At 35.1% G+C, this 14,475-nt stretch overlaps 1 protein-coding gene across 4 annotated transcripts; it reads left to right on the top strand.

Annotated features, from left to right (window-relative positions):
* Nucleotides 1–6,509: 6,509 nt before the first annotated feature.
* LOC145949470 (pentatricopeptide repeat-containing protein At1g31430-like) lies at nt 6,510–14,185 on the top strand. Of its 4 annotated transcripts, none has more exons than XM_083059411.1 (9): nt 6,557–6,983; nt 7,560–7,649; nt 8,719–10,628; nt 11,738–11,884; nt 12,171–12,329; nt 12,458–12,524; nt 12,809–12,916; nt 13,036–13,175; nt 13,732–14,185. In XM_083059411.1, the coding sequence occupies exons 1-9, from the start codon at nt 6,705–6,707 to the stop codon at nt 13,817–13,819; spliced, it is 2,988 nt and encodes a 995-aa protein (XP_082915537.1). In that variant the 5' UTR covers nt 6,557–6,704; the 3' UTR covers nt 13,820–14,185. The 4 variants fall into 4 exon arrangements, 3 of the variants coding, with proteins under 3 accessions (XP_082915539.1, XP_082915537.1, XP_082915538.1); XM_083059412.1 differs by having other exon boundaries at nt 6,840–7,100; XR_014427675.1 differs by lacking the exon at nt 13,732–14,185 and having other exon boundaries at nt 6,534–6,983; nt 12,813–12,916; nt 13,036–13,173.
* Nucleotides 14,186–14,475: the final 290 nt, after the last annotated feature.

The following is a 14,475-nucleotide window of genomic DNA, read 5'->3' as shown; positions in this document are numbered from 1 at the left end:
ACAAATCCATATACACAACAGATAAGTCCAACAAAATAAGGGTTTACACACCCCTCAAGTAATTCACATCTAGATCATCAATTCTTATCAAGTAATATAACAATAACATTCATAAATTAATATAATAATCAATGGAATTACCAATTTATTATAATCTTAACATAAATAGTAAAACCGCCAATTGTTCCAAAACCTAACTCACAGACACTTTTTTACAATTTCGTTCTCTTTCCCAGATCATCATTCTTACAAATTGAATATATATTTTTAATCCTCAACACATACAGAATCTAATGGGATCATCAATTCCTCAAATAGAAATAATCCAATTTTTCCAAAACCTAGCTCACAGGCACTTTTCTATAATTTTGTTCTTTCTCCCAAATCATCATTCTTCCAAATTAAATATATACTTCTAATCCTCAATACATGTAAAATCTAATGGGATCAACAATTCCTCAAACAAAAATAATTATAAAATTACTCATAATATTAAGGGACTCTTCCTCTACCCAACTCCCTCATGTAACCCTACATACAAATAATCCCCTTTTCCCCCGTACCGTGATATGTAGAAGCTGAACCTACACAAGATCTGGTTGGTCTCCCTCGCTGGGTTCCCCTCAGTCTGAAGCAAAAAGTAGAGGGAAAGAAGAGAGAACAGAAGAAAAGAAATCAGAAATTGAGAGGTGTGCTTTTTGGAAGTGGCAGAGAGCTCAATGTATAGGCAGCAGGCTTCGTCAGAACGGGCCGTTCTAGACCCTTAAATCATGGGTAAAAATCACATCTAGAACGGCCCATTCTGGGGTGCATTTAATGCTTACAACAGTCATATTTTGGAACGGCCCGTTCTCAACTCTGGAACGGCCTGTTCTCAATTAGGTGAAAAGGCCATTTCTGAAAATCGGAACGTCCTGTTCTCAACTAAGAATCATAGGCAAATTTAATAATTTGGAACGACCTGTTCTAAATCCGGAACGGCCCGTTCCGGGCTACCAAAAGTAGGTCTATTTAGTAATTTGGAACGGCCTGTTCCGGGCTACTAAACCACCTTAATTGGGCTCTTGGCCTAGTGAAAATTGGGCTGTTACACGTTTCCTACATCAGAATCAAGATAAAGGAAGGCAGATGAAAGGCCAAAACAAGTATCAAACAAGGTCAAATCAAGAACAAGACAAAAGTGGGTTAAGCATTGGATGAAGTCCGTACAAACATCAGATGAAGCCTAATGGTCAAATAAATGAAGATAAGTCAAGACAAAGCAAAGTAAGAAGATCAGAAAAAACAAAATCAAATGATAGATGGAATATGAAATGTGCGTTAGACGATAATGAATCAAATATCAGATGAAGGTGTGTCAAGGACAACCTAGAGCGCAACATAAGAACTCAGACGAAGGCTAGTCAAGAATTAGAAGAAAGTCAACAACATATCAGACGAAGGACAACATAGATTGAAAAACATTCCAGACGGAAACAAAGTCTGTCCATCTACAATGTTGACCAAACCAAAGAAATTCAAAGCATTAATGACTAATGCTCAGACGAAGATCAAGACTTGAGATGTACATGTACTATCAGACGAGGACGAAGACTGCCCAAAAAGCATTTGAAGAATCAAGTCTTAAGGGACAACTCAGACATTGTCTACGATCATACAAAAGCTCTCAACATGATCGCATGATTAAAGGAAGAAAAGAAAAAGAAGAAATGCAAGGCAAAAGTAAAAGCATGCATGTGTTAGAAAAAGTACATCACTTTTTCAGATAAAAATAATGCTCTACAGCTACGCGACCAGAAAAGGACAAAAAGTTCCTAAGTCTCAGCTAAAGTCAGACACTACTACTAACAAAATGAAGAAGACTTCATGTAATGTCTATAAACAGGAAGCAATATTTAATGCAAGATCTTGTGCATTAAATGAAAGATCAAACTAGTTATGAACGACTACATCTTGCTTCAATGGACATTTGCAACGAGCAAATTTTACAAGGCTATATATATGTCATGACTTCAAACCTGGAAAGGTTGGCGAAGAATAGCAGGCAAAGAGAGTCATCAAGCCCATGAAGCAATGAAACCAAAGACAGAGCTTATAGAGTCAAATGTACCATAATGTATTTATCTCTGTAGACTAAGGAGTTCTAAGTGTAACTTAGGAACATGCACCTTAGTGAGTGTATAAAATATTTGTATCCTCTCTGTGAGAGTAAACCAAACACTCAAACCAAACCATCTATCTATCATTTATAAAGCCTAAAGAGGTTAGAGAAAGAATACTTGTAAAAGCCTGGAGAGGCTTGTCAAAGAATACTCACTGATAGCTAGAAGTGGATGATCAAAGAATACTAGCGCTAATGAGTGAAGTTAGTGAGTCAGGAGTGGTCGACAATCCTCACTAAGAGCCATAAGTGGCTGAATAAAGAATACTAGCGCTAATGAGTGAAGTTAGCGGGCCAGGAGTGGTCGAAAATCCACTAAGAGCTATAAGTGACTGAACAAAGAATACTAGCGCTAATGAGTGAAGTTAGCGGGCCAGGAGTGGTCGATAATCCTCACTGAGAGCTTGAAGAGGCTGAACAAAGAATACTAGAGCTAATGAGTGAAGTTAGCCAACCAGGAGTGATTGAGAATACTCGGGGACCAGGAGTGGTCGAGAATACTCACTAAGAGCCTGAAGAGGCTGAACAAAGAATACTAGAGGTAATGAGTGAAGTTAGCCAACCAGGAGTGGTTGATAATACTCGGGACCAGGAGTGGTCGAGAATACTCACTACGAGCCTAAAAAGGCTGAACAAAGAATATTAGCACCAATGAGTGAAGTTGGCGAACCAGGAGTGGTTGATAATACTTGGGACCAAGAGTGGTTGACAATACTCATTGCGAGCCTGAAGAGGATGAACAAAGAATATTAGCGCCAATGAGTGAATTTGGCGAACCAGGAGTGGTTGATAATACTCGGGACTAGGAGTGGTCGAGAATACTCACTGCGAGCCTGAAGAGGCTGAACAAAGAATACTTGTACTTCATTGAATATCTAGTGGAACCCTTCAATTGAAGGAGACTGGATGTAGCTCAGTCTGAGCGAACCAATATAAAAATTTGTGCACTACTTATTTATGTTTCAGACGCTTTTTTGCTTAACTGATATATCATATTGAAACTTCTTCCAATGCTTATTCTTAACTATGACTATTTTCAGACGCAAAATACATGTGCTTAACTTAATATTTCTTAAGAAACATTTTGCTTGTGCAAACGATAAACTTTCAAACAGAAAATCCTTTGTTAAAACAATCCTGCACAGTCTTTAAGTATTCAAACTAAGTTATATTGGACGAACAAGAGTCTCTCTGCGAAAACATTTTTAAAAATTTCCTCGTTCACACACACACATATTCAACCCCCCTTCTATGTGTTTCTTGTCTAACTTCAACTCAAAATTATGTGTTTTTTGTTGTGTGTTTTATGATACATTATCGGGCGCTACTTGGGGCATGCTAGGCGTCATCGAGGTTAAAAGCAAAGTTTGCTCTTGAGGTCTCTCACCTTAAGCGTGGGATGACCTTCATTGGGCACGGAAGCTCCAAAGGTTCCTTGTGACACTTTTGTCGAGCATGAGTTAACTCTCATTAGGCATGGACACTCTCAAGAGCTCTCAGTGATGTTCTTGTTGGGCATGAACTTGGTCACGTCGGGCGCGGTTCAAATAAAGACTAGTGTGGTCCTCTAGAAGACTCGCATCGAATGTGGGGCATGTGCCGCTAGGTGTTGTCTTGACTATAATTCTTATATTGTTCTACTGTTTGACCCAATGTTGTAACTCTTGTAATGTTATGTTAATGTGATATGTATTGATATTAATATATGAACATATGACTATGTGCAAAGAGTAATGCAATATGAGGAGAATGTTAAATGTGAAACTATAAGGTCATGCTAAATTAATACATTGAGTCTGATTGAAATGCATCATATGCATAAAAATGTTTTTGAAAGGGTAAAATATGGAATACGCCACCAGGAAAGGTCTCTTGTGTAAAAGCTTAGGAACCAACCTTGGGGATAACTCGGTTTAGAAGTCCTAATCCCGCCCTTATGAGCATGGGATGTATCTTACGTGACTTAATTATCCCAACCAAACCCTAGTAGTATCTCCTTCTAGTGAGAGTGCACAAAAGGTGTGAGTTGACATGTACTCCTAAACTACTCTAGTGTGTTGCTAGCGGCAATGCACAAGTGTGATGTTTTACTGATGTCACATGCATGATAACATGTAGTTCGTGTCCATTGCATATCCATTATGATCTTATATGTTGTTGCATATTATGCTATGAATGAGTTAAATATGATGATGTGTAACTATGTATGTTATATCTTATTATATGTGTTGTTTGTGTTTGGTTAGTCGAATTGCATTCCTATTATGCGAGCCAAAGTGATATGTTTTCACTTTCTTTTCTTTTGTGTTATTTTCTTGTGGTTGTTGCAGGTAATCATTAGCATGGTGTTGAGAATGTTGGTGATGAGGTTTAAACCTTAATGTTAGGTTTTACTCTAATAGGACACACGACACTAAGGAATTAATTAGGATTTGATTCATGCTATTTAATTTGAGTAGTTTAATTTTTGTTTCCATTGTAATTTGTTATTTTCACTAAGTATAGTTTATGTTAAAATGTGACGCTTTCTACTTGTACAAATTTTGAGTTTATTTATTATATTTGAGGTTATTCAGTTATTTAATATATTATGTGTTATGACATGTGGGATAGAGAAAGTCACAAGTGGTGCAATTCTTTTATAATTGATTCACTTGAAATAAAAAGATTAATTAATTACTTTTTAATTTTGGACTACTATTTTTGCCTATCAAATCTTCTCAAAAGCCTTACAACATATGCATGTTACATTTTTTGCACAAAACATGATGTTCATCTTTTAACTCATATAACTTAGTCATTCTTTAACAATTTTATATGATTCTTGAGTTTAAACTATAGCCCAAAGTGTTACTTTGTAACCCAGTAATTAGAACTCAATTTTATTAATCACACATAGAAAAAATCACATAAATACCAAAGAATATTCATGCTAAAATTTTCAAAATAAAAGCATAACTCACACTCAAACTCTCTTCTCCCCATCCAATTGATAAAAACATAGATTATAGCCTAAAACTACTTTGTTATACTATCAATTACTTAAGTCCAATATTAATTTCAATTATTCATACAATTAACGTTAAAGTACATCTTGCTCTATAAATCAACAACTTTCTACATGAATTATAGATACTCACAAATTCCCAAACAATTCAAATAACATGAAATTACTATATATTATAATTCAAACGTCACATATAACGTACATAATTACATACTTTTATTAACTATTCACACAATTTCACCCAAACACATTCCCTTAGGGTTTCCACAAGAATCAACAGGTAACTCGAGTTACACAAAATCAATTCAATATACAAAATTAACCATATAGATATATTAGTAGCATTAATTAAAGAGTTGAAGAGTCATATAACATACAAAAAATAATCACAAATCATAATTGGGATTTCCCCCTTTCACAACACACATACAACAAAGACAAGTTAGGATTAACTTCACTACCCAACAATTATCCCATGTTTAAAGCGAGATTACTCACCCCCTTACCTTTAATGAATATTAGTTGAAGGATGTGGATCTCTAAGGTAATCTCTCACAAACTCTTGCTCTCCTTTTTGTGCTTGAGAGTGTACGCCCAAGAGTAAAAAGATAAGCTTAAAAATAAGAAACTGACGTAACCCTATTTTAAAAACTTAACTTATTTAACCCTTTAGTAAAAATACTATAACTATGGTTCACTCTCCTTCCCCCAATATCGAAACTTATAATTTATACCTTTTATAAAGAAGATATATGATAAATAATTGTTATTGTCTCCAGTTTTAGTGAACCATTATATCCCTCATTTATTTAAAAAATAAATGAAATAACAATTCGTATTTTTTAAGTAACCATTTATAACCATCCATTAAATTTATTTATTTTTATTTATAATTTCTAAAACTTAAGAGACATGAAGTGTTTCTTTTTCCTACCAGTAATATATAAAATAAGTACTAACAACACACTATCTCTTATACTCTTTTAAATATTCTTTTGTTGGTCAAAATTTATTGAAAAACATAAAATTTTAGTGAGTATCACACCCTGTTTAATAATTTTTTTTAAAAATTTATAATTTTAGTAAATTTTAATTAATCAATCTCTACATATTAAACACAAACTTCTATTTTGTGTGAAAGCGTCTTTATGAGTATTTTTTCTACAAAAAGATTTTTAGAAATTTTTATAATTTTTTTATCTAATTCAATTTTAAGTTATCATAATTATTTATTAATTAAATTTTAATATTTTTAAAATTAATTGTCAATAAATAAAAATAATATTATTCTACAATATAAATTATTTATAAAAAATTTAAAATATAATTTATATATTTAAAAATATTTATATATACAAAATTTAAAATATAATTTTAAGAGGTCAGATGCATAATAGTAGTTGTATTGTTTTTATCGAATAACAAATTGACAATAACATGTGGAGTTAGGAAGAAACAACGGCTTTGCAAACCTGAACCCTTAAACCCCAAAACCCCATTCCAACTCTGCAAGAGGTGAATGGTAGAATCTCCACAATGAAAGCATTGAGAACCCTAAGAAGGACTCTCTATTCTCCCACACCCGTTTTCCGCGCCTTTTTCTCGGCCCACGCCCAGGCCCACGAGGATCCCACCACCTCCGCCGCGGACTCCGACGCCGTCTTCGACAGCTCCCGCTACGCCCTCCACCATGACACCAAGCCCACGCCCGAGCCCGGGCCCACGTGGGACGAGAAGTACCGGGCCCGCGCGGACCGAGTGGTGTTCGGGGAAGACGGCCCCAAGGGGAAGCTGCGGCTGAAGGAAGTTTTACTGGTGTGGTTCATGGTTTTAGATTGCTGAAAATTGTAGACAAATGTGAAACTTTGTGGACACATGCAGATGGTGCTGCTACAATTTCGGTTTTGATTGAGGGTTTCTCGAGTTAATTAAGTTGGGGCCTGCTTAGATAAACTTGTTTAAAATCACTTATAATAAGCTTCTTAAAAAACTAAAATTAGCTTAAGTACCTGTCTGGGTAACTTCTCCAGGTTTTAAGAGAGAAAAGTAGGAAGGAAAAATAAAATAAGCTTCTGCATAAGCTAAAATTAACTTATGCTTAAGTTTTTTTTTTTTGAGTTGATAATGGGCGAAAAAAAATCCAAATTAGCTTATGCATGAGCTAATTTTAGTGTATAAAAAGTTTATTTCATTTTTCTTTCATGTTTTTCTCTCCTACAAGTGCAAATGAAAAAGTTTTCCAAAATATGTTTTTTAACTTGTGTATAAGCTTAGCTTATGATAAAACTTTTTTTTTTATAATTTTTTTTTAATTTTCTAGTATCTTTGGTGATGAATGATGATCTTATTGACTGATTTCTGAATGTGATGTCCTTTTCTGATTTGCCATAGGTTGGGACAAAGGTGGCAGCGGTTTCACGGAAGACAAATACTACAACTCATGAAGTTGTGGGAGTGTTGACAAAAGGAGACACCCAAATTGTGAGTGACTTGTGCTTATATCATTTGAGCCAAAATATGGACATATTTTGATATAATTTTTGAAACCCTTGATTATATGGATTTCAGTTTGAGAATGATATTCCTGACCTATAAAAATTATGTTTCAGCTGGTAAAATATTCCAAGAGTGATAGTAATGGACCAGCTGGTCCATCTCTATTGCTATTGGTATAAGTACGATAAATTTTTCAATGAACCTTTTGTTGTTTTTATGTATTTCATTCTGAAAAGTGAAGAAAAAAATCTCATCGTGAAATGAGAACTTTTTGCCAATGTATTTTTCACATGTAGTAGGCAGGATAACTTTTCAAATCTACTGCTAGTTATAGACCCTTCTAATATACATCATATTGTCAATTGTGAAATACAATTCTAATGATCGGTGGAGGCAAGTAAATAATTCAATTAGAAAAAGTTCTTTTTTAAGTTTTCTTTCAATGCTTAATATTAGCACAGGATTTTTTTTTTGTGTGTGCTTCTCATTGATATCATTTTACTTGAAAGAGTTTGTATTTGAAGTGTATGTCGAGCACTAGAAAAAAATTAAACTCTGATAATGGTGGTGACTGGTAACAAGGAAAAGGTGTTTCAGGAGGTGTTAGCTTACAATATAAGCATTCCCACTTCTGCAGATTTTCTTTAAATGCTATATAGTTTATGACGACAAACCAATTAAACTGTGTGCAAGCATTTTGTTGAAACCCAAAAGTTGTTACTCTACCTTTACTGCTTTACTACTACACTGCCTCATATTGGTCTCAACCTACCACTTATAGGCCTTGCATTTTATCATTTGTTTATGATTTGTTGATTATACTTTTCAAGAATTTGGGAGATTTGCATTGTTATCCATGAACTTGCCGCATGAATCTTTTTATAGGTTTTTAATTTAATATTTAATGATACATTTTACTTGGCTACATGCTCACGTGGCATTATATTCTCTATGCAGTGTTTTTTTGATAAAAAATATAATTGTTTAATTTTTCTTTCTACCTTGGTTCATAACAATTCTTTGGTTAATGATGGATACCCATATCAACATTTAGGGTGAATGGAATCAATTCAATGATGTAAGATTTAAACTTCAAATTACCAACAACACCATGCATTCTTTAAAGCTAATGAAGGGAACATACATTTCTCTTCTCAAAAGCTGCAAATCCATGTCCCAATTGAAGCAAATTCAGGCCCATGTATTCTGCATTGGCCTGCAACAAGATAGAGACACCCTCAACAAGCTCATGGCCTTTTCCATGGACTCATCATTAGGGGATTTTAACTATGCAAACAGAATCTTCAATCACATTCATGACCCCTCGTTATTTATCTACAATCTCATGATCAAGGCCTTTGTGAAAAGGGGTAGTTTTTGTAGTGCCATTTCTCTGTTTCACCAACTGAGGGAACATGGGGTGTGGCCTGATAACTACACCTACCCTTATGTTTTGAAGGGTATTGGTTGCACTGGGGAGGTTAGGAAAGGGGAAAAGATTCATGCTTTTGTGGTTAAGACTGGCCTTGAGTTTGACCCTTATGTGTGTAACTCATTGATGGATATGTATGCTAAGTTGGGTCTAGTTGAGGGGTTCTGTCAGGTGTTCGAGGAAATGCCCGAGAGGGATAGTGTTTCTTGGAACATCATGATTTCAGGTTATGTCAAATGCAGGAGGTTCCAAGAGGCTGTTGATGTTTACCGGCGAATGCGAATGGAGAGCAACAAGAAGCCCAATGAAGCAACGGTTGTGAGCACCCTGTCGGCATGCTCAGTGTTGAGGAATGTGGAGCTTGGGAAGGAAATTCACAGTTACATTGTGAATGAACTGGATTTTACTACTATAATGGGAAATGCTTTGTTGGACATGTATTGTAAGTGTGGACATGTGAGTGTGGCAAGGAAGATTTTCGATGCGATGATTGTGAAGAATGTGAATTGTTGGACCAGCATGGTAACTGGGTATGTGATCTGTGGTCAGTTGGATCAAGCTTTGGATTTGTTTGAGAAGAGTCCAAGTAGGGACATTGTTCTTTGGACAGCTATGATTAATGGGTATGTACAGTTTAATCGTTTTGAAGAGGCAATTGCGTTATTTGGAGAGATGCAGATCAGAGGTGTGAAACCAGATAAGTTTATTGTGGTTACTCTCCTTACTGGTTGTGCTCAATCGGGAGCACTAGAGCAAGGCAAGTGGATTCATAATTACATTGACGAAAACGGAATCATAGTGGATGCTGTGGTTGGTACTGCCCTTATTGAAATGTATGCCAAGTGTGGTTGCATAGAGATATCTTTGGAGATTTTTCATGGATTGAAGGAAAAGGATACTGCCTCATGGACTTCAATTATTTGTGGGCTGGCCATGAATGGTAGAACAAGCGAAGCACTTGAGTTGTTTGAAGCAATGCAAACATGTGGGTTAAAACCTGATGATGTTACCTTCATTGCTGTTTTGAGTGCTTGTAGTCATGCAGGATTGGTTGAAGAAGGCCGCAAGTTATTTCATTCCATGTCAAGTATATATCATATTGAGCCAAATTTAGAGCACTATGGATGTTTCATCGACCTTCTTGGTCGAGCTGGACTGTTACAAGAGGCAGAGGAGTTGGTAAAGAAATTACCAGATCAAAAGGACGAAGTAATAGTTCCACTCTATGGAGCTTTGCTAAGTGCCTGTAGAATTTATGGCAATATTGATATGGGTGAAAGGCTTGCTACAATGCTAGCAAAAGTAAAATCCAGCGATTCAAGTCTTCATTCACTTCTTGCTAGCATTTATGCTTCAGCTGACAGATGGGAAGATGTGAGAAAGGTTAGAAGTAACATGAAAAATTTGGGAATCAAAAAGGTGCCAGGATATAGTGCCATTGGCATTGAGGTATATGGAAAGGGTGGCAACAGTGGTGGAGTGGGAAACCTTTCCCATTTTGGGACCAAAATTGCCCTTCCTACACCGCATAGGTAATGAACAATAATTTTATAATCTTTTAATTTGAATCATGAAGTTTTTAAAGGATAAATGCAATATGGCAGTTTCGCGTTGAACATTTTATTTGGGTCATGCAACTCTTCAATTGCATAAAATTTGCCTACAATCCCTGAATGATGTAAAGTTGCATGTTTATGAACTAAGGAGGAAATTGAATGGTTGCTGACTATTGGGGATGGATGGAGAACTCAAATAATCGCTCCTGTCCTATTCCTAGGAGAATCTGATATTGTAAAGATAAGTGTCAGATTTGAACATTGACTCCAATTGATTTATACTTACTCTTCTTGCATGGAGGAAGCTTATCTCCAATTGTTGGCTTGTAGACTCACCAAATATCATCTTCAGTTCACTTTGGCATTGTAACACAGGCCCTGGTAATGAGAACTTTTTGCTAATGTATTTTTCACATGTAGTAGGCAGGATAACTTTTCAAATCTACTGCTAGTTATAGACCCTTCTAATATACATCATATTGTCAATTGTGAAATATAATTCTAATGATCGGTGGAGGCAAGTAAATAATTCAATTAGAAAAAGTTCTTTTTTAAGTTTTCTTTCAATGCTTAATATTAGCACAGGATTTTTTTTTTTTTTTTGTGTGCTTCTCATTGATATCATTTTACTTGAATGAGTTTGTATTTGAAGTGTATGTCGAGCACTAGAAAAAAATTAAACTCTGATAATGGTGGTGACTGGTAACAAGGAAAAGGTGTTTCAGGAGGTGTTAGCTTACAATATAAGCATACCCACTGCTGCAGATTTTCTTTAAATGCTATATAGTTTATGACGACAAACCAATTAAACTGTGTGCAAGCATTTTGTTGAAACCCAAAAGTTTTTACTCTACCTTTACTGCTTTACTACTACACTGCCTCATATTGGTATCAACCTACCACTTATAGGCCTTGCATTTTATCATTTGTTTATGATTTGTTGATTATACTTTTCAAGAATTTGGGAGATTTGCATTGTTATCCATGAACTTGCCGCATGAATCTTTTTATAGGTTTTTAATTTAATATTTAATGATACATTTTACTTGGCTACATGCTCACGTAGCATTATATTCTCTATGCAGTGTTTTTTTTGATACACCAGGGCTCATGTTGAATTGCGGTGGATTTCCTTATAGGGATGTCAAGGCCCGTGTTGAAAGTGCTTGGAGTTCAGTCAATCTCTATGAAGTGCTCATAGTCATTTTTGACGTTCATAGACATATTACCAGGTCAGAGGTTTATTATTTAACTTCAGTACTTGCCTTACACTTGTGTTTCAAGTTTCAACCTATTTCTTTCTATATAAGAGTCTGTGGATAAACTTCCCCTCGTTTCATTCAATAAAATTGGTTCTTTTCCACTGTTATGATACCAGTTCTATCAGGAGCTCATGCTAAAATTGTTTACATCGAATTGTTGGGGGAAGGGGCGCTTATGTTCTGGTGGCACATTTTCTTTATTCATGTTGTTATTGGTGATCCCATCCGCATCCTACTAAACGTTTGATCAATATAGGCCTGATTCAAGAGTGATAAAATTAATTAAGAGAATGGGAGCTCGATCTGTTCCAAATCAAAGGCGAATTTTGTGTATGAACAAGATTGATTTAGTAGAGAAAAAGAAAGACTTATTGAAGGTTGCTGAAGAATTCAAAGATCTTCCTGGATATGAAAGGTAAGGTTCTCTTGTAGAAAGACTAGGGAAGACAATGGTGTGCACTATGACAATAACTTTGTGTGGATTGACCCTAGTTCTTTAGCTATCCTCTAATACCTTCTTTATTTTTAATTATTATTATTTAGGAATTTCATGATATCAGGACTGAAGGGGGCTGGAATAAAAGATCTGACTCAGTACTTGATGGACCAGGCATGAATCTTTCTACTTCTGCTGTCTACTAGGTGTAAACAAATGATTTAATAGTTTCTCTAAGGAATCAGCAATGTGTTTTTTAGGTTGTAGGATGAGACTGCCCTACCTTGTGGGATAAGACTTAGTTTACCATGCATTCTTTACCATAATTGCTTCATTTTTTACTATGCATACTTACAAATATCTTCTTTTACAGTACAAATTTTGTAGTTTGCGTAGATATCTTTGATTTATATATTCACCATCTTAATTCTGGATTTTTAATTTTTTCTTATGCATAGGCAGTTCAACGACCCTGGGAAGAAGATCCATTTACCATGAGTGAGGAAGTTATGAAGACAATAGCATTAGAAGTTGTGCGTGAAAGGTTATTGGACTATGTACATCAGGTAGTTGTTGAATCCATTCATTCTTCTAATACCTAGCTAGAATTTGTAAGAAATATGTTGTAGGATTTGGCTAATATTGTTTAAATATTATATATTGACCAGCAAGTTTATCAATTCAGGAAATTCCATATGATGTTGAACATCGATTGATTGACTGGAAAGAGTTACGAGATGGTTCTCTTAGGATTGAGCAACATTTCATCACTAACAAATTAAGCCAACACAAGATTCTTGTGGGGAAGAATGGCTCAAAAATTGGGTAACTAGTATTTTCAGCCTTTCCGTTATGTGGCTTAACAGATTTTGCTATTATTATTTTAGCAGTTTCTCCTGTTTTGAATATGATGTGACAAGATTGGAATATTGGAAGTTCAAACATCTTTTGTGCTATATATTTGAGATTTTCAAGTATATGGGAAGAACTGGGATACCTACATCTTTTGTGCTATATATTTGAGATTTTCAAGTATAGTTGTACCCATTTTCCATCTAAGATTATGAGTATTTAGATAGGTTCATCATGATGGTTCTCTGAGCTTGAGAATATAATCATTAAGCTTCTTATGCATGAAAATTTCCATTTTCCGTAGAATATTCTCTTTTCATCTTAAGGGTTGGGACAACAGGCCTCCAATTTTATTTCTGTTTGTTGTTTGAATATACCTTCCACCTGGACGCCTTTATCCATCTCCGGTGAGGCAGTGTGCATGCTTTGAATTCATTTTTTCTTCCTTGCTTCCTTCAGTGAACACTAATTTGGGTTTAATTATGTTAAGGTTTCGATCTTGTGATTTTTGACATTTTCTTTAATACAGGAGAATAGGAATTGAAGCAAATGAAGAGCTAAGGTCCATTTTAAAAAAGCAAGTGCATCTAATTCTCCAAGTTAGGCATAAGCAATGAATCAGGAAAATAGAATTGATGAAGTGTACCTTCCTTGCCGCACCATGGTATGCAGTATGTGAAATGCCAAAGCTGTGGTGTGTCTTACCCTTGCATTTGAAGTTCGCAAAGGAACAAAACCGTGCTAGATGTCATGGTGATCATAGTGAGAATCATCGGTATGGTGACACAGGTTGAGTTCATTGCTGATCATGCAAGCAAACTTTTGTGCCATTTACCGTTTAGTTGCCCATGATTTAAGTTTATTGTGTGTAAGAAATATGAATTTCAAAATGAAATTTCCATATTTTGTTGTTTACTCAAATATAATTTGATTTATACATATTTTTTTTTATCAAAATATACGACTAGTGCATTTGGTCTATAGTTGTATGATTCTTTTTGTGCTTTTAAAATTGCCTAGAACCGCCCCACTTGATGATATAAGAGACTTGACTATTGTATAATCGTATCTTATGTACAGCAATTTTGTTGATCAAACTTAGGTAAATTTCCATCTGTTATGTTATCAAACATCTTGTTGTCGGTAAGTTATACATGAAATTGGAAATTGGTTTTGCTTTTTTTATTTTGATCTTTCGGTTCTAATCTTGTACATTTTTTTTTCGCTGCATCCTGTACTACAGTTTCATTTTTATATCATCTTTTAGTAAAGT

Source organism: Cajanus cajan, chromosome 7 (assembly GCF_000230855.2).
Source record: "Cajanus cajan strain Asha chromosome 7, NIPB_CcT2T_4, whole genome shotgun sequence".
In the NCBI taxonomy this organism is placed as follows: domain Eukaryota; kingdom Viridiplantae; phylum Streptophyta; class Magnoliopsida; order Fabales; family Fabaceae; genus Cajanus; species Cajanus cajan.
Note: the sequence above shows the minus strand (reverse complement) of the source record. Positions and strands in the feature narration are given on the sequence as shown.

Excerpts from the sequence above, each read along its gene's own strand:
- LOC145949470 (XM_083059411.1), top strand. The coding sequence starts at position 6,705 with ATGAAAGCATTGAGAACCCTAAGAAGGACTCTCTATTCTCCCACACCC. Across the intron at positions 7,650-8,718 it reads CAAAAGGAGACACCCAAATT|GGTGAATGGAATCAATTCAA; the intron begins GTGAGTGACTTG and ends ATCAACATTTAG. Across the intron at positions 12,525-12,808 it reads CTCAGTACTTGATGGACCAG|GCAGTTCAACGACCCTGGGA; the intron begins GCATGAATCTTT and ends TCTTATGCATAG.